This window comes from Tenebrio molitor, chromosome 9, assembly GCF_963966145.1.
Source record: "Tenebrio molitor chromosome 9, icTenMoli1.1, whole genome shotgun sequence".
Taxonomy (NCBI): Eukaryota; Metazoa; Arthropoda; class Insecta; order Coleoptera; family Tenebrionidae; genus Tenebrio; species Tenebrio molitor.
The window spans coordinates 15,161,763-15,181,736 of NC_091054.1; the positions used below are offsets into that span (position 1 = coordinate 15,161,763).

General features: G+C 37.3%; 1 protein-coding gene and 1 long non-coding RNA gene across 6 annotated transcripts; both read right to left on the reverse strand.

The window, feature by feature from the left end:
• Positions 1 to 127: 127 nt before the first annotated feature.
• On the reverse strand, positions 128 to 15,412 carry LOC138137721 (serine/threonine-protein phosphatase 6 regulatory ankyrin repeat subunit B-like). Of its 5 annotated transcripts, none has more exons than XR_011161858.1 (4): positions 15,287 to 15,412; positions 11,554 to 11,658; positions 2,084 to 9,652; positions 128 to 1,877 (listed from the first exon to the last, which is right to left on the reverse strand). XR_011161858.1 is itself a non-coding variant. In XM_069057250.1 (4 exons), the coding sequence occupies exons 3-4, from the start codon at positions 7,952 to 7,954 to the stop codon at positions 2,331 to 2,333; spliced, it is 4,788 nt and encodes a 1,595-aa protein (XP_068913351.1). In that variant the 5' UTR covers positions 7,955 to 9,652; positions 11,554 to 11,658; positions 15,287 to 15,412; the 3' UTR covers positions 128 to 2,330. The 5 variants fall into 5 exon arrangements, 2 of the variants coding, with proteins under 2 accessions (XP_068913351.1, XP_068913350.1); XR_011161857.1 differs by having other exon boundaries at positions 1,987 to 9,652; XR_011161856.1 differs by having other exon boundaries at positions 1,927 to 9,652.
• A 2,617-nt stretch (positions 15,413 to 18,029) lies between these two features.
• Positions 18,030 to 19,406, reverse strand: LOC138138657 (uncharacterized). Its single transcript, XR_011162065.1, has 2 exons — positions 19,145 to 19,406; positions 18,030 to 18,787 (listed from the first exon to the last, which is right to left on the reverse strand). It is a non-coding gene; the product is annotated as an uncharacterized lncRNA (long non-coding RNA).
• Positions 19,407 to 19,974: the final 568 nt, after the last annotated feature.

Genomic DNA, 19,974 nt, shown 5'->3' on the forward strand with positions numbered 1-19,974 from the left:
TTGTGACTGACTGTCTCCTCGGTCCTGTTCACAAACACATTAAAGTCTCGAGAGCGAGAAGAAAGGTGAAAAATTAGTAACGACTAACTAGCACGGTATAACTCCAGAAGTTGGATGAAAACTCAGATTCAAATTACTGAAGTTTAATTCTCCACTACAGGTCATACAGTGAAACAATCCACGATAAAGCAAAAGACAACCTAGATGCCACTTCGGGCGATACAACTGTAACCTAATTGAGTTGAAGAGTAAAACCTGAATCCAAAATGATACAAATAATCAAAGTAAAAGTAGTGACCCCAAAAGTAAGATGATAGACAATTACAATGTCCTTAAGTAAGAGATGTAGTCGATAAAGCAAAGTGAAAACTAGAAATATGAATAGCGCAGAAGGCGCGTAAAATACAAATTGAAATTTACAAACAGTGCCGGTACAAACCAGGCGATAATTAAATATTTGAATAATGTTGCAATTAAACACGAAATAAATTTCTTACACCGGGTCTAAGGCGTAAAATCAATCCAGATGAGTCCTGGGAAGAGCGAGCTGAAGGAAGGTCCTCCGAGTCCTTCTTTCGCCGCTAGTCCACTACGCCGTCCGTATCCACGGAAGGTCCTCGGGGTCCTTCCTCCCCTCGACCCTTCCTAGAGATAAAACGAAACAAAGTAAGGAAATAGCCCTGATGTAAAAAGTGACAAAACAGAACAAAAACTTCAGGTCCGATAACATAAACTATGTAAAAGAAATTTGCCAAAATGGCGGACAAGATAAGATGACTCTGAAGGACCTTGCCAGATAGTTACGATTCCTGGATTTCGGGATCCTCGGCCTAGGACTGTCCGGTGTGAGGTCCTGCTCTCTGGAGGGATCCTGGGTGATGACAGCGGCCCAACAGGGTGGCGAAATATGATCGGCCGAAGCGTAGGGTGGTTGACCCTCGTGGAAGAAGCCTAGATCCGCCGCATCGTATGGTTGGAGCTCCCTCTGGACGATTCTTCCAGCCGTTTCGGTCTTCCTCCACGGGTTCGCCAACACCTGTTGCAGTGAGAAAACACCCCCTAATCTCCCCCCTTTGAGCACAAACACACACACACACGGAATCGGTCGTGAACCGTGAACCGTGACCCGTGAACCTCTGAGATGGCGTCGGTTCCACCTTTTATACCTTTTGCCCCTTCTCTCGCAATTTCGTCGCGACCGGTACCGGAAATCGGGCCCGTTCTGGAACGTTAACGAACCTTCTAAAATTTACGATTTGCCGCTAAATTTAAATCGTAACAGTAACTACCAGTTAACATATGTACCCCGTTTTTCAAGAATCTGCACTGAACGCGCTCTAGAGAGAATATGTGAATACTGTACATTGGTGACCAAACTATAGAAGCGTACTCCAAGCGTGATCGAACGTAGGTGAAGTAGAGCAGCTTTAACGTGTCAACATCCGAAAATTCTCTGCCGTTTCTCAAAACAAATCCGAAAGACTTAAAGGATGAGTTGTCGATTGACTCAATATGGTTAGTGAACGACAGTTTGGAGTCAAAAACAACACCAAGATCCTGAATTGAATTATTGCGCGGAAGTGTTGTACCGTTGATGCTATGATTGAACAAGAGAGGTTCAGTTTTCTTAGTGAAACGTGAACACCTTGCACTTGGCGCAGTTCAGAAATAGATTATTATCAGCGCACCATCGGACGATCTTGTCAATACCATCCTGCAGTCGTAGGGCATCATCATGGCAACCAATCATGGAGTAAACCTTCATGTCATCGGCAAAAAGCAAGCATGGCAAGTTCAAAGATTCTACAATGTCATTTACGTAAATGTTGAAAAACAGCGGACCCAGAACTGATCGCTGCGGAACTCCGGAATCCTGCCTAAAAAAGTAAGATGTGAAACCATTCAGGTATACATTTAATAACTTACATTTAAAATGAATGCTCTATATTTACAAGCTGCAAGTATTTTATTTATAAGAATAATTACTGTTATGCTTTTCCTTGGGGGTGATTTGCATTCTTTCTTATTTTTTATTAAGTTGGTTTTTGTGTCTTTTTGTGGACCTGGGTTCGGGGAACTTTACCTCGTTTTCGTTATGATAAGCTGATGTATTTGGCATGGGTATATCAGGCGGATTTGATCGACATGGCAATTCACGACGCGGTTCCAGAGGTCGATCGTGTACATATCCACTTCACTCATGCAACGAAGTACTCGGTAGGTCCCACTCGGGGTCCGGCTGGTCGTGAAGGTGGAGTTGAAGTTCATGGTTCCTGCACGACGCCGACGGTCCAAGTCAGTCTCTTCTTAACTCTGGCGGCAACTGTCATTCAGTGTCGTCGGCGCCGAGGGAGTTGTCTGGTTACTTCGGCTTCGGGTCCCTGAACCTGGACAATGTTGCAGGTCAACACCGCATTCTTTTTTCGATTAGTAATGCAACAATTTCCGAATTTCCGCTTTTAGAAGCCAAATCTAATGGAGTTACATTAGATATGGTACGGGCCTTAACAGATGCTCCTTTCTCGATTAGTAATGCGACTATTTCCAAATTCCCACTTTTAGAAGCCAAATGTAATGGAGTTACATTATACTTTGCGGAGGCGTTAACAGATGCTCCTTTCTCGATTAGTAATGCGACTATCTCCGAATTCCCACTTTTAGAAGCCAAATGTAATGGAGTTTCATTAGAGTTTGTGCAGGCGTTAACAGATGCTTCTTTCTCGATTAGTAATGCTGCAATTTCCGAATTCCCACGTTTAGGAGCCAAATGTAATGCAGTTTCATCATTTTTTCCACGGGCGTTAACCGATGCTCCTTTCTGGATTAGTAATGCAACTGTTTCCGAATTCCCACTTATAGAAGCCAAATGTAATGGAGTTACATTAGATATGGCACGGGCCTTAACTGATGCTCCTTTCTCGATTAGTAATGCGACTATTTCCGAATTCCCACTTTTAGAAGCCAAATGTAATGGAGTTTCATTAGACTTTAAACGGGCGTTAACAGATGATCCTTTGTCGACTAGTAATGTGACTATTTCCAGATTCCCACTTGCTACAGCGCGATGTAATGGAGTTTCCTTAAAATCTGCAAGGGCGTTAACAGATGCTCCTTTCTCAATTAGTAATGCGACTGTTTCCGAATTCCCACTTTTAGAAGCCAAATGTAATGGAGTTTCATCAAATCTTGTAAGGGAGTTAACAGATGCTCCTTTCTCGATTAGCAATGCGCCTGTTTCCGAATTACCACGTTTTGCAGCTTGATGTAATGGAGTTACATTAAATCTTTTAAGGGCGTTAACAGATGCTCCTCTTTCGATTAGTAATGCGACTGTTTCCGAATTCCCATTTTTAGAAGCCAAATGTAATGGAGTTTCATAAAATCTTGTAACAGCGTTAATAGATGCTCCTTTCTCGATTATTAATGCGACTGTTTCCGAATTCCCACTATTTGCAGCGCAATGTAATGGAGTTTCCTCAAAATCTGCAAGGGCGTTAATAGATGCTCCTTTCTCGATTAGTAATGCAACTGTTTCCGAATTGCCGCTTTTAGAAGCCAAATGTAATGGAGTTTCATCAAATCTTGTAACGGCGTTAATTGATGCTCCTTTCCCGATTATTAATGCGACTGTTTCCGAATTCCCACTATTTGCAGCGCAATGTAATGGAGTTTCCTCAAAATCTGCAAGGGCGTTAATAGATGCTCCTTTCTCGATTAGTAATGCAACTGTTTCCGAATTGCCGCTTTTAGAAGCCAAATGTAATGGAGTTTCATTAAATCTTGTAACGGCGTTAATTAATGCTCCTTTCCCGATTATTAATGCGACTGTTTCCGAATTCCCACTTTTTGCAGCGCGATGTAATGGAGTTTTATTAAAATCTGCAAGGGCGTTAATAGATGCTCCGTTCTCGATTAGTAATGCGACTATTTCCGAATTCCCACTTTTACAAGCCAAATGTAATGGAGTTTCATTAGAGTTTGTGCAGGCGTTAACAGATGCTCCTTTCTGGATTAGTAATGCGACTAGTTCCGAATTACCACTTTTTGCAGCGCGATGTAATGGAGTTTCCTTAAAATCTGCAAGGGCGTTAATAGATGCTCCTTTCTCGGTTAGTAATGCGATTGTTTTCGAATTCCCACTTTCTATTGCGCAATCTAATGGCGTCTCCTTAAAATGTGAAGGTGCGTTAACAGATGCTCCTTTCGCGATTAGTAAAGAGATTATTTCCGAATTCTCACTTTCTACAGCGCGATGTAATGGAGTTTTAGTATAATCTGAAAGGGCGTTAACACACGCTCCTTTCGCAATTAGTAATGCGATTGTTTCAGAATTCCCAATTTCTATAGCGCGATGTAATGGAGTTTTATTATAACTTGCAAGGGCGTTAATAGATGCTCCTCCCTCGATTAGTAATGCGATTGTTTCCGAATTATCACCTTCTACAGCACGATGTAATGGAGTTTTATTATAACTTGCAAGGGCGTTAACAGATGCTCCTTTCGCGATTAGTAATGCAATTGTTTTCGAATTCCCACTTTCTATAGCCCCATGTAATGGAGTTTTATCATAACTTGCAAGAGCGTTAACAAATGCTCCTTTCTCGATTAGTAATGCGACTGTTTCCGAACTGCAACTTTCTACAGCACGATGTAATGGAGTTTCATTACAACTTGCACGGGCGTTAACATATGCTCCTATCTCGATTAAGAATGCGACTGTTTGCAAATTCCCACTTTGTGCAGCTCGATGTAATGGAGTTTCATTAAAATTTGCAAGGCCGTTAACAGAGGCCCCTTTGTCGATTAGTAATGCGACTGTTTGCGAATTCCCACTTTCTGCAGCGCGATGCAATGGAGTTTCATTAAAATTTCCGAGAGCGTTAACAGATGCTCCTTTGTCGATTAGAAATGCGACTATCTGCGAAATCCCACTTTCTGCAGCGCGATGTAATGGAGTTTCATTAAAATTTGTAAGAGCGTTAACCGACGCTCCTTTCTCGATTAGTAATGTGACTGTTTGCAAATTCCCACTTTCTGCAGCACGATGTAATGGACTTTCATTAAAATTTGCAGGAGCGTTAACAAATGCTCCTTTCGTGATTAGTAATGCGACTGTTTTCGAATTCCCACTTTCTGCAGCGCGATGTAATGGACTTTCATTAAAATCTGCAGGACCGTTAATAGATGATCCTTTTGCGATTAGTAATGCGACTGTTTCCAAATTCCCACTTTTTGCAGCGTAATGTAATGGAGTTCCCTTAAAATCTGCAAGGGCGTTAACACATGCTCCTTTCGTGATTAGTAATGCGACTGTTTCCGAATTCCCACTTTCCACAGCGCGATGTAATGGAGTTTCATTAGAATCTGCAAGGGCGTTAACAGATGCTCCTTTCGCAATTAATAATGCAACTGTTTCCGAATTCCCACTTTTTGCAGCGTGATGTAATGGAGTTTCATTAGAATTTGCAAGGGCGTTAACAGATGCTCCTTTCGCGATTAATAATGCAACTGTTTCCGAATTTCCACTTTTTGCAGCGCGATGTAATGGAGATTCACTAAGATTTGCAAGGGCATTAACAGATGCTCCTTTCTCGATTAGTAATGAGACTGTTTCCGAATTCCCACTTTCTGCAGCGCTATGTAATGGTGTTTCATTAAAAATTGCAAGGGCATTAACAGATGCTCCTTTCTCGAGTAGTAATGCGACTGTTTCTGAATTTCCACTTTCTGCGGCGAGATGTAAAGGAGTTTTATTAAAACTTGAAACGGCGTTAACAGATCCTCCTTTCGCCATTAGTAATACGACTGTTTCTGCATTTCCACTTTGGACAGCGCAGTGTAACGGAGTTTGATTATCAGTTGTAAGGGCGTTAAGAGATGCTCCTTTCTCGATTAGTAATTTGGCTGTATCCACATGCCCCTTTAAAGCAGCAATGTGCAATGGAGTTTCATGAATATTTGTGACGGCATCGACAATTTCCCCCTCGTCGATTAATAATTTCACTCTTTTCACATTTCCACTGTAAGCAGCCAAGTGTAACCGAAATTCATTATTGTCGGGTACAAATTCGACTGTTTTCACACTTTCGCTCCCAATAGGCAAACAATGTTTGTTAGTCTTCTCTGTCAATAAATTGGCAATTTGTCCATGTCCATTGTCAATAGCTAAATGTAATGGAGTTTTCTTATTAGCTGTAACAACTGTAACAGATGCTCCTTTTTCGAGTAATATTTGGACGGCATATGTTTTTCCGTACTTTGCAGCTAAGTGTAAAGCAGTTTCTCCTCGTTCATTTGTGGAATTTACATTAAAACCGTATTTATGTCCAAGAGTATCGATTACGAAGCGTAATGTTTCCTTTTCTTGGAAGTAACAGTTTATTATTGTGTGCTCAATGATAGTGAAAGGGTTTAGTTTAAAATAATTTTTGCTTTGCTTTTTGATATTTTCCAGTATTGAAGACAACAACCTTCTACATCCATGCGTTAAGCAAAATAGGACTAAGTTGTCATTATTGATATATTTTTTGGTATACTGATGTAATTGCTCGTTTGAATATTCGCATCTTTCTATGATAATTTCTACAGAAACAAAACTTTTATTTTCGAAAGCATATTCCAGAGCATTCCATTGGAACAATTTGTCGCAATCGGCGTAGTTAAATTGTACAAGTTTTTTAAAAATACTAATATTTGTCAAATACTGTAAAGCTTCTACTGAAACATCAATTAAACAAGACTTCCGATCGACACATCTTGGTTCAATGTACGTCGCTAAATGGAGGGGATTGCGACCAGCTTTATCGTACACGTTTTTGTCCTCAATATATTTTGCAATTTCATCCACATCTCGATATATCAAGGCCAAATGTAGAGGATTTTCTTCGGCAAGTAAGACATTTAAAATCATCATCAAGTTCTTGCGTTCATCGGAAAACAGTTCTTCTCGGATCAGACGAGCTTTGTCGAAATTGTTTGCGAAAAAGCGGGCAGCAAAATATTCCCCGTAAGTAAAATGTTCGAAGACTACTTTTCCTTCGTCGTTTACTTTTGTTACGATACACAAGGGGTCCTTGTTCGTTTTAATTTGATTTAAAAAACGTCGCACTCGTCTCTGGTCCAAGTTTAGTTTTTTTAAAATTTCTTCGCCGAACACAGAATGCACAGCTACAAGTTCGTATAGTTCTAAAACATCTTCCACGTTTGCCAAGAACAGATATGAATTTTTTGGCTCTTCCTTGTCTAGATTATGTTTGAATCTTCCACGGAAAAACAATTCATACATTTTTGTGAAAACAAATGTGTTTTCGGTCATCCGTTGATGTAAATCTTTGTTATCAAGGAAGTTTTGTGTTATAATGTAAAGTTGAAGAAATTTACCCAAAACTTGACAATTGTTGTCTATATCAGAACTGTTAAAAATTTTACTAATAAGGTTTTCTATTTGTTCGTGGTTATATTCTCTCTTCAAGCGATTCTTTATGTAGAATTTCTGCTGCTCTTCTTCTACATCCTCCATGTCCATCACTATTTTGTCGAAACGATCTTCTAATTTCGTTGTTAGATTTTTTCGAGAAGAAATCCAAACGTGAAATCCCTCCGACGACAATTCTTTGACGGAATCCAAAACGTTATAGACGCAACTCCTTTCAACTTCATCGAGACCGTCAAAAAAGAAATATATATTTTTCTTCGATCGAAAAACTGCCTTAATGTGTTTCGAAAAGCTATTCTCGTTTCCTTCGATCAAATGGTTAAAACGTTCGTTAACGTCATGCTTTGTTTTAAAGAATTCATTATGGACTTTGAGGTCGACAGCGATTGTCCAAAACCTGGAATCGCATTCGTTTCTCAATTTTTTCAACATCGTCGTTTTGCCCATGCCAGCATCGGCGCATAAAATATTCACTGGTCTGTTTAAATAATGAATTTGGTTGTCTTCTATAGATATCATTAGTAAACCGTTGTCTTCTGAAATGCCTAAATAGACTACAGATTTATTGTCGCTTTTTTTTTAAACATCTTGGAGTAATTGCTTCGAACATTCTTCAACCGTCGATATTATCGTTGGTTCATTTGAAATTTGTGTCGACTTCAAATAATCGTCAACATCGACGACATTTATGTTGCACTTACGAATTTCATTTTGTATCCTTGTCACTTTTCTGTCGAATTTAACAACGGCTAAATGATTTTCAAAAAATGTTCTATTGAAAAATGCATCGATTGTTTTAACTTTTAAAGAAACTTTTCTGTTTATGTAAAATGATGGAATACTCTCTGTTTCTTGTCCGATTAAAAACTTTCCTCTCAACATTTGGAGTACTTCACTTGCTCCGACGTGTTCCCTAATTTCTTCGCAGGAATCTATCAGTTCTTCTAGAGTCGTCTCTTGCCTGCCCTGCAGAGATAGGCGACATGACCCAGTGACCTCGCTGTACAATTCATCGTTGTTCTGTAAGTGGTTCACATTTTCAAAAATTCGAAATCTTGACAGCCTAGCCGATTGAATTCCTTGACCGACCAAGATAAATTTTATTTTGCTTCCTAGTTGATGTAGTTCCATTATTTTGTAAATCAACTCTTCTGAAGTTTCATTGAAGTTGACGATGATTGGTTTTTCGAAAACATAATGCAATACTTTCAGTTTGACTTCATTTTCTAATAGTGATACAGATCTGTCAATTATTTTGATTTCTTTCGCTAGACGCATTATGCATTCTTCAGATGATGCATTGCGGTCAATTCTGTACAGTTGTTTAAAGCTTTTCAATTTTCCCTCAATTCCTTCTTCATGTTTGAAATTATCTGTTAAGTGTTCCGTAAAGTATGTGAAAGAATCCTTTATTAAAGTAACGTCGAATTCTTTAATTACTTTTTCAAACAATTTTAATTTCTCATTTTGACCAACGGGGAAATAGCGATCTGTTATTATGAATGGCGACAGAAAAATCTCGATAAGATGAACATTCACCGTCGCTTTGTCAATTTTTTTATTTGTAAATTTTCCTTGATGCCAGTTTCTGAATAATTCGAGATATTTTGGAACTACGTCCATGGTATCGTTTTGCAAAATCTCGGCCGTGTCTTGTTTCAGATCTTCAAAATTTTTCTGACAAACGAAAAGTTTAAATCGTGAAAAAAATATTTTGTAATCTGATTTCGTTATTTTTCCATCTTGGTGAGTTCTATCATTGACTTCGAATCTGTATACGTTTCCTCCACCGGAACTTGTATTAAAATACATATTTCCATTACAACAGTCGTCTTGGATCATCGTAAAATTAGTCATTTCTGCTGTCCGTTTTGGATCGAATTTGGCGTTAGTATAGAGAATAAACTGACGTTGCTTGTTCACGTCGCTCAAACATTTAAATGCTTCACAATATTTCTTCAAACTGAAATCGCCTTGCTCTGCTTCCAAAGCTGACGGTAACAACCACTTGTCCTTGTCTTCCTTATGTTTAAGTTGTATGGCAAAAGAAATTTGTGTCTTGTTCGTTGTCACTTCAATTACGACATCCTCTATGTGTCCCAAATCTTCGATGTTACTTTGAATCATCTCAAAATCTTCAATATTTTCTTTGTTGAGTTTTAATGCGAAGTATGCCGGAATTAGTACTTTGTATTCGATTCCGAAACCAGGTGTGTTCTACAAGAGAGAATTTTTTAACCTCCGACGGATATAATATCTTCGATTTTTAAAAGCAGTAATCAAAGTTTAGAATGGTTATTTGTACAACTAGTTATGAAAGTCATACTTTTTTTCCCGAATTTGCAGATTGATTGAATTAAGCAAATAAATGAAAAAAAGAGACTTTCATAACGTGTTGTACACACTAATCTTTTGCATATCGATGTAACTTGAGAAATTTGGTCTAAAAAGATTAATGAAAAATTACAAAAAAAAAATAGGTATGCTTTGACAATCATCTCCAAAGAGATGTAATAAAATGATGCAAAAAAAGTACTACTTTCACTACGATTTTTCGTGTAAAAAAGTGCCACTTTCATTACGATATGCAAAAAATGAATTTTTAAAAATGTAATTAACTCCAAAGTGTAGAATTAGAAAAGTCCAATTCCTTTCATGACGTTCTCCGTTAAAGTGTTTAAACAAAAAACAGCAGTATAAATAAAACTGTAGATTATGTTGGGACGATACAATCTAACTAAATTCAACTCAATTTATACAAAAATAATGTGAATGTGATGACAAATAAAAAGACAAGATGAATTTAATTTGCAATATTTCTTTAATATATTTTGTATTCAACTTTATGGTTGACAGCACAGATGCAATACGTGTCTGATGATTCCGAAATTAGTTTCAACAAAAAAATCATGAATCACTTATTATAAGTAAAGCTCGGATTCTATGCAAATTGCATATTTGTTTCTATGACGTATACAGACAAAATTTTGGATTTTCTGGACGTATTAACAAATTTTGAATGAAATTACGTCATTTTGAAAATGCATATTTTGCATATTTTAAGCACCTTGAGCATAGTTTGGGAAAAAATGCATATTAGTGCATATTTCTCCAATTTTCCAGATTTTTTTTGTCAAAAGTAAAAAAAAACATTAAATCTTTGGACGGGTCAATTTTAGTTTCTACATATTTTAATACCAAACAAAATTCCAAGGAGTCATTTATTTTCGAGTGATGACCCGGTATATTAATTTCCATCAACTGAGCAAACGAAGCCAATTTGGAAAGAGATTTTAAAAATCGAAAACTGAAGAATTCGCAAAAGCAGGCATGCTTGTGCTAAACATTTTACGGGAACAGATATCAATGGGGACAAAATGAAGCGACTTGTGCCAAACGCGGTCCCAATAACTTCTAATTACAAAGAAATTACATTTGGGAAGAAATAATCAAAATTAATACCAAATGACGACACAATCACTGGGGAAAATCTTTTTGCTTTAAAAACAAATATTGAAATGAGACTAGGAAGCAAGTTACAAGAAATGGGGTGAGAGTTAGGCAATGGGGAGGACTGGAAATGCCCACCTCGCGTTACTTTATAACCAAACAGTTTCAATAGCCCGGAACACAGCAGAGCACCCGAAATATTATCAGTAATTACTAATGAGCATCGTTATTTTTCTGTCCCCAAGGTGGTTGTAAACTAAACGCATTCGATAATTTTAATCTTACTATTCTTCCTAACGTGATATCAGTGGTGTATTCAACTTTTGTGCTTAAACTGTACATGGCATTTCTGCCCTAATGCGGATCTATTGCGTAAAACTGAATGCATGCGATTTTCACAATTGGTCTGAAGATTCTATGGTATAATATTGTGATGTATTTCAATTTCAGCCTGTATATAACATTTTAATTAATTTAAAAATTGCTGTACATTTTTCTGTTTGTGAACGTTAATCGTCACATGTTAGTGAAAACGTTAAGTGAAAGAAGACGTAAAATTAAAAATAAAAATACGAAAGTTAATAAAAACATCAATTAATGTTTTACGTTGGAATTCCAAATTTCTACGAGTAGATGTAGACAATGTAAATTCAATGAAAGATTCTTACCCTAGGGCCATTATTGAATACAATTAAAATAGTTGGTCCAGGAAAAGCAACAATGGAATCGACGATGAGAAACGAATTCAGTTTATATTTTGATCTTGTAATTCACTGAAACGAAAATAAAATTAGCACAATAGTATATTACATCATTTGTAGCATAAATCACGGATGTAGTACCAAAGCGCCCCGTACTAACCCTTTCGAAGCGCTACCGTCACCAGCGAGAATCTAATTGCTGGGCCCCTACCATCACATCAGCTGCGCGTCGTCGGAGCGTGCCGCACCATCCCCAGCCAGGCTATAAGAGGGATGCACGCATGGACAATGAATCATTCATTTGATCATTCGAGCTCCCTCAAGAGTCTCACCACAAACCTTTGTTAACTTTCTTTACCTTTATGTAAATAAACAATTTACAACACAGACACTGTTAAAAGTGGTCCACAACGTGGGGCATGATGTTAAAAATTTAATTAGTGTATAATGTAGGACATTTCACGAGAAATTGTAATTATTTGAGTGGCCCATTATACCTATACGAATTGAATACTACCAGTACTTCCTATACAGCTACTTTATTTAAAATTACAGTTTTGTTGTACTGTGACCAAAAGTTGGCCAGTGACAGCTCCGGGCTCTCAGGGGGTTTTTCGGGGCAGAGGGCGTGGGTTCGGAAAATAAAAAAATGGGCGCCAGGCAGCTATTGTTTTGAGCTGGTTGTTAAGCTTGTCCAGCTGCCGGGACAAGTGCTCAGTACTCTCTTATACTTCGGAGGCAATACAAATAAAAAAACTTAATTCCTTGGGAATTAAATAATTGGTTTATTCAACTTTAGGGCCAACAGTCCAGGAAATAAGAAGTGCTTACTAAAGTGTGCACTGGTCCGTGGAATTGGCAAACGCTATTCTACGTAATTCTGTTCAATTGGAAATTTCGAACCAGTTCACATTAATGATCTTATTAAATACACTTATTCTGGTCTTATTAAGAAAGCTTTCCCTTACAGGTGACCTTGTAACTTATCTGATTATTTTGTTGTGAATAAACTTAAAATTAATACAACAACTCCGATGTAAAGAAGATAGAATTTGTTACTGGTGTGAAACGAAAAAGAAACGCAGTCTTCTGCTTTTATAAATTTACAACGATAAACTAACTTTGATTCTATGATTGAAAAATGCCTGGCAGTGACCCTGACATTATAGTTTTACAAAAAAAGTCATAAAAACTGCGGTCGGAAGAGTTCCGAAAATTTGACTTGACTATGTGAACTTTGCAAACTTTCTGAAAGTAGAAGAACTGCTATAAATGATTGAAATGCAAAATTGAAAACTTGAAATTTGTGAAATTTTGTGAAAAATCTGAAATGTTTGAAGTATGAAATTTTACAAGTATGAGACGGTTCTAAATGTTGAGAAGCGGGAAAATTGAGGCGCAAATTCTTATGATTCCGCAATAAAATTGTGCGACTTATCTTATGCCGGTAACGTGGTGTGTCCTCGATTGCGTCCTTTTTGCTTGCGGTACGGTACTGTTCCTTTTTGGCGTCACGGCGTGACCTTGACGGTACTCATTATTTGAACGGTAAATGGTCCTTACGAACGATGACTTGTCTGGCGACGACTCAAAATGCGATGTGGCTAACGGCCACTCTCAAAACGGTGATTCTGGCGAAGAATCATTCTCAAAACGATATCCAAACGACGGTAAGTGGTCCGGCTGACCCTTAAGAACAATGGGAACGATCCCTTTCCGCTGAAAGGGGTTGCTTCACGATAAATCGAAGGAGAACTTTCCGGTTCTCCTTCGCGGTACGGTACGGTAATCTGGCTCGAACTACCCCTAATAGACGAAAGTTAGTGAAGTGAATTCGCTAATGAACAATAATTACCTCTATCTCGCTAGATGACGAGGGGTTTCTCGACCACGGCAAAACGGTAACGGTAGCGGTACGGTAACGGTAAATCTTCGGGCTCCTCGACGGCCCTGAAGGCTGGCAGCGCCGGACGATAAGCGCCATGGCGTTCGGCAATCCACCCACAGGGATGATTGCGGATCCCGAACGCCACGCACGTGATTCGCAGCTCGCGACTTGCGGCACCTGCCGCCCGCTCGGCGGTCGCCGACCGAGTCCTCCAATTTCCGCTCGCGATGGGTTTTTTTGGCTACCCCCGACTCTAGGAGATCAACACGAAAGATCTGGACCTTATTCCGTTGGGCGATAAGGCGTCCCAGTAATTGTACTGACCGCGCATCTTGATGACTACTTCCGGCGATATTACACTTGCGCGCTAAATGACAGATGGTCGATCATGGCGCCGGTTTGTTTACGTTGGACGTTCACCGATCCGAAAATTCAGATGTTGAAGCGGTAATGTGTCGGTGAGTCCGCGCGTAATTCACGAAAGATGTTGACGGCTATTTCCCGCAGGATCTCAAAAGGTTGAACACAACAAGGATGAAGGAAGAAGGTTGGGGAAAAGAAGAGAAGAAGATAACTTTCCGGCAAGTCACGGGAACAAAAGGGAATCGGAACTAACTTTGCCGTACGGTTACCCGAGCTGAGAAGAAAAAGAAGAGGGATTGAAGGAAAAGGAAAGGAGAAAGAAGAAAAAATCGAACGATAAATAGATAGGCCGCAGCTAGACAGCCTAGAGGCGTGAGGCCACCTCAGCCTAAAATTTAGGGGCTAACATGTGTTATTCCAGCCGCCCCAAAACTGGCTGGCACAAAGACTCTACCAAATGAAAACCTCTAAATGAAAACCGCGAAAGAGACAAACGAAAACCGAAAGTGAAACTGAAAGCGAAACTGAAAGAATTTCGAAATGAGCGTCCCGAAAAAGGTTACGGCAGGGTGGGCGCGTCGCGACGTCATGTGCCGTGCGTTGTCTTGCTTGTTCCTGATTTTCGAACAGCGATCTTATTGTCCCGCGAGCAAAAGTAGGACCTCTTGGCCTCTTGGCCAAAACGAATAGTGGCAATTTGACCTGCTACAGTACTACTTATGAATTTTCAACTAGAGGGCGATTCAAACCAGAACAAGACAAGGGCGGGGCTTAAGATGCGCGCCGTTCAAGTGACCAGTGGCGTATGAAACTATTACTACTTGATTAAAATAATAAACATTACGAAATACGAAAATGGGCAAAATTGATTTGAATTTTCAACAGGATTTTTTTTCATTTTACGCAACACAAGTAGTACACAAGCACTTATGACAGACAACAATAAGCGTAAAAACGGGCAAAATTTTACTTTCTAACGCCGGCACTGTAATACACGTCCTTCCCTTCTGAAACAATGGACTAAGCCGACGTCTTTCTACGCGGACTACGTGATGTCCTGTTCTGGTTTGAATCGCCCTCTAAAATGCTTTGCCGAAGTGAGCTGTGGTAGTTGTCAAGGAAACAAATTGTTTTTGATTAAAAATTTCTAAGAATTGTGGAATATGAGTTCATATTCCACTAGTCTAATACCCTATGTTTTTTACTACACGTAAAATAGTTATTTTATCTCCAAGCGGTCGCAAATCGCGCCTACTTTGAGGATAAATTTAAATGAACGCAATGAATAAAATATGGCAGAATGTTTGTATCGTTTTACATTCATTTTTCCATTCCCTTCAAGAGAGGTAAATATGTCAAAAATACGTAAATTAATCGCAGCTGCTGCAAGCTAGGTTAAAATGTGTGGATTTTGATATTACAACAGTAGGTAAATGAAATAAGAAATACCTCAGTCCTGAGGATTGCAGAAAATTGAAATCCAGGAAGGGCAACAGCAAACAATGTCGGCTTCAACTTATTTCACTGGCCAACAACTTCTAATTTATTTTATCCCTGAAACAATTTATATTGTACACTACAAAATAATTTTTATTTCAGTTATCGAAAATATTTAATTATCAGTTTATCTATTTGTAACTGTTCCAAGAAATTGGACAATTCAATTTTTCCTTATTTCTGCTTATCATATTTAAACACTCAACTCATAAAATATTGAACATTTTATTTCGTAATACATATTATTACTCTTGGGCCCGATTTTATAAAGCTTAGTTAACATCGAGATTAACATCGTGTCAGCTAACAACGCGTCAAGTCGGAAATCCGCCCATTTGAATGGCTGATCAAATCCAATTTTAAATAGATCGCTTGACATTATGTTAACTTTAACAAGAACTTTACATCACTTTATACAACCGGGCCTACGAATTGTAACGAATGTCGGAAATTTTCTTCACTATTATGTTTAACAAGGTGATGTTTTACAAATTAGTTAAAATTATATTTATACAGGGTGTCCCAGAACTCGCGGATCAAACTTAGAGTGCGTTTTCCTTGGTGATAACTGAAAGCAATTGCGATTAAAAAAAAGTACAGGGTATATTCGATTTTTTGTAATGAATAATTAAAATTGACCAATCAGAAAAAAAAAGGCTGTTAATTTGAATTTTAGGTAAATTTAACCCACACTTTGAATTGCCTAGCAACATAATTCTAGTAAAAATGATATGGAATTTCCAGTTAAGGTACGTTTCTAATCACTTTTCTTGCCAAGTGCAAACACAGCACGCGTGCTTGATAGATGATACAATATACAGTGAGCAAACTTTAACTGGAATAAAATTCATAACGTGGACATAGGCGGTTTTTGTAAAAAAAATACCGAAACAGGTCGATTTTTGTTTTTCCTTGCCCACATTTTAGCGCATATGGTTTTTGCATATCTCCTCCCAGAAGTGCGCAACCACCCCTAACTTTTTTTTTTCAAATGTAAGGGTGTGTCAAGTGACACCTCGTTTGAAAGACCATTTCGCAAGGAATACAACGCATTATTTGCTTCCTAAGCCTAGAGTAGATTTCTTCTCGTTTTACTCTGAATATCTGTCTGATAAATAGGATTATAATAGTTGTGAATATTGAAGCGGCAGAAACATATTCAGCAGGCCTTTATTCTACACTTGATCAAAAGTAAAATGAAACAGGATCGCAGTAAAATTCCAATTTTATATCTAAATAAATTTCCACACAAACAACAACCACTTTTCATCAAGTCCTAAAAATTTGTGAAAAAATACGTGCATGTGGATAGGGTAATTCCAAATACTCTTCAATAATGTTTGTAAAACATCATTTCGTCGCACGTAATAGTGGAGAAATTTATTTATTTGAAAGTTTCAAATAAATAAACTGTTGACAACATATTTTCGATAATCGAAACAAATATTTGTTCAGGGATAAAATAAACAAGAACCTATTGGGTATAGAAATTTTTTTGGAGTCTCACTATGTAAGTTTTCAATTTTCCTCAATCCTCAGGACTGAGGTAACATATTTTCTATTCCAGTTACACATACCTACTGCTGTAATCTATAAATCCATATATTTTAACCAATATTGCTGGAGCAGCTGTGTATTTTTGTCAAACGAACACGGACTTATCACGGAATGCGGCGTGATTTTATTGTCAATTTCTTATCTTAAGCAGTACTCAAAAAATAGTTGCCAATATAACACGTGTTACAAAAAAGTCTAATAATTTTAGGCAAATAGCTTGTTAAGTGTTTAAATGCAGAAGATATCGAGAAGTAGATTACATTATTGACAAATAATAGTAATTTTTTTGATGAAATATATTGAAGTCTCCGATACGTTGTGGTGCTTAAAATGAAAATTCAGAAATAGTTAGCGTTACTAATTAAGATAGATAAAGTCCATTCAAAAATAAAAAAACCATCAACGACGCATTTTCCTCTATAATTACTGTCGGCAATGCTGTCTAGTGTAAAATTTTGTGAGACTTGTAATTTAGAGGTTAATATGTAGTTATTTATGTATTAAGGGCATAATCAGGAAATTATGGCACGAGGGAATGTTTAAAGCCCGAGGAACGAGGGCTGTTAAATTCCCGAGGGCCATAATCGACAATTATGCCCGTGGTACATACAACGTTTTATTCTATTTTATAATTTGTAAATGATTCAAACAAATATTTAGTATTCCTTAAAGGAAATCAACTAAAAGTTGTGTCCATGCAAATTTAATTATAGTTTGTCCAGCGAGAGATTGGTTGACATAAAAATCACTAAATTCTACGCAGAGAAAGTAGTACCTAGCGCGCGTAAAATTTGAAATATACCCAAGCAGTAACATTTTGTGCCCTGAAATTATGCTCTAATTAATGAAGTACCATAACGAATAAGAGATAAAATGAATGAAAATATTACAGTTGCAGTATTTTACACGAAGACGTGTACTCTTGATAATTACTTGCGTCAAGAATATTTAAAAGTAAAACCTCAACCAATAAGATCGTTTATATATCAATTTTATATCAATGCGAAATCAAAAGACTTACTTTTGCTGGTCGTGAAATGTCTACGAAATTGTTGTGTTCAAAATAACAGAAGATCAGTTCGTGAAGCAAAATATGGGGAACTTCTCAGGGGGCTAGGAGTTAAAATAAAACAATTCCTTGGGTTGAAGGACGCCTGTATTTAATTTTTCAAATAAATAAAATCAAATACATACTTGTTTTCACCTGCAGTAACTGGTTATTTTATTAATACGTAATATAAACATAAAACAAAAATGGACAACTAGATCGTCAAGGTTAATTTAAATTAAATCCTGAGACTTTCTGCAGACGTTTGTCTGAATGACCGACTATCGTGCGCCAGTCCGAATTCAATTTGACTTATTAAAATATATTTTAGAATATTAACTTTACTTATTGAATAAACATCAGAAGAGCCTGTGGCGGTAGAAGACTGAAAATTTAAAAAAGAAATATTTCATTGAAAAAAAAACTAGCTTTACAGTACACAACCCTTGTCTTACTGCTCTGCAACATATCGTTGAGTACAAGATGAACTTCTTGCTTAATATTGCAATATTAGTCTGCTGTAACTCTTCTGGAACGTTGCCTCGTCAACTTTCTTGATGATGTTTTAGTTGGACCATCTTTACGCCTTGACACTGTGTTTTTGCTAACTCCTAAGCATCTCGCAGTGACCTTTAAGAAAAATACTTTTAACCCTTGACTAATCTGACCTAATCAATGATGATGTCACTGAAATTATGATATAATACTATTTTGTGTTATAAGGTATGAAAAGCAACTTCCAGTGGACTTTCAGTTGTAAGTTTTTCATTTATGAAAAATGAATAAGCACTTGCATCATTCTCTGGGCTGCTGGGTTGCCAGCTAGCAGTCAAATAGCTTCGGGTTGCCTACAAAACAGTTTTAAAGCAATGTAATTAAATTAAAAATATTATCTTCAAAGCTTTGCATCAGTCTAGATATTGTTCGTGATATCACTAAAGGGATGTTTATAAATAGAAATGTCACTTAAAAAAGGCACTCGAAGATAAACAATAGGAAACTTATAGAACAGAAACAAACTAAAACAACAAACTAACTAATCTTAAAAACTTATAATGTTTAAACACCACAAAAAAAATAGTTAAGCAAGAAATAACGAACAAAACACACATTACTCGGAGGTTAACAATACAGAACTTAGTCAATACAAACGAACAAACTAACTTATCCCAGATAATTAAGAAGTTTTAAACACAACAAAATACCTCACTTGAAGACGAACGAGCAAATAAACCACACACGATGTTGACGATTCAAAATGACAGCGGCAACGACAACAGCTGAAATTTGACAATTTGCTGTGACAGCATAAATTGGCGTAGGATTACAATGCCCGCGAAATTATTTCAAAGGTACCACCACAATAATTTATTTTATTAAGTTTTTTTGTATTGTATTCTAGTGCATTTTGTAGTGTTGGGTTACAAGCCTACAATTTAAACTCTCCCAATCTCTCGCTGGACGGAGTTTAGCTATTTTGATGTTGTTAGGGTTACTGTGTATACTGGGTGCCGTAAAATTCGCGGAACAACGTAAAGTTCATTCAAAAAACATCTGGACTGTCAAAATCAAAATTGCAGTTGTTAGGTTGGTTAAATCACTAGTTATTTTCATATTGCCCGGTCGGTATCTATGATTTTTTGATTTTTCAAACTATTCATTTGTTTAAATTGACATTGCCAAATAAATTCCAAAATTATTTAAGTATATTTTGTAAAAAGGTTCAAATGGAAAGTTCAAAACGAACTAGGGTGGTTCTATTTGCGCGAGAGAAGAGGGCCATTAGAAATCATTATGAGGAACAAACAAAATAGTGATAATAACGGAAAGAAATTACAAATTTGTGCCAAAGCTGCTCCAGTATTGTTAACTAAGAATTGGTGTTCGTTCTTGTGATTCACAAATCAAAATTTTGGAGAGATAAGTGTTAATCAAGTGTTAAATAATTTTCTTCTGAATAAATGAAACAGGTTAGTTTATTTTGGATGATTTTGGTTGTTGTTTAACTTGTTACCTGTTTTTAGTTTGTCGCTTG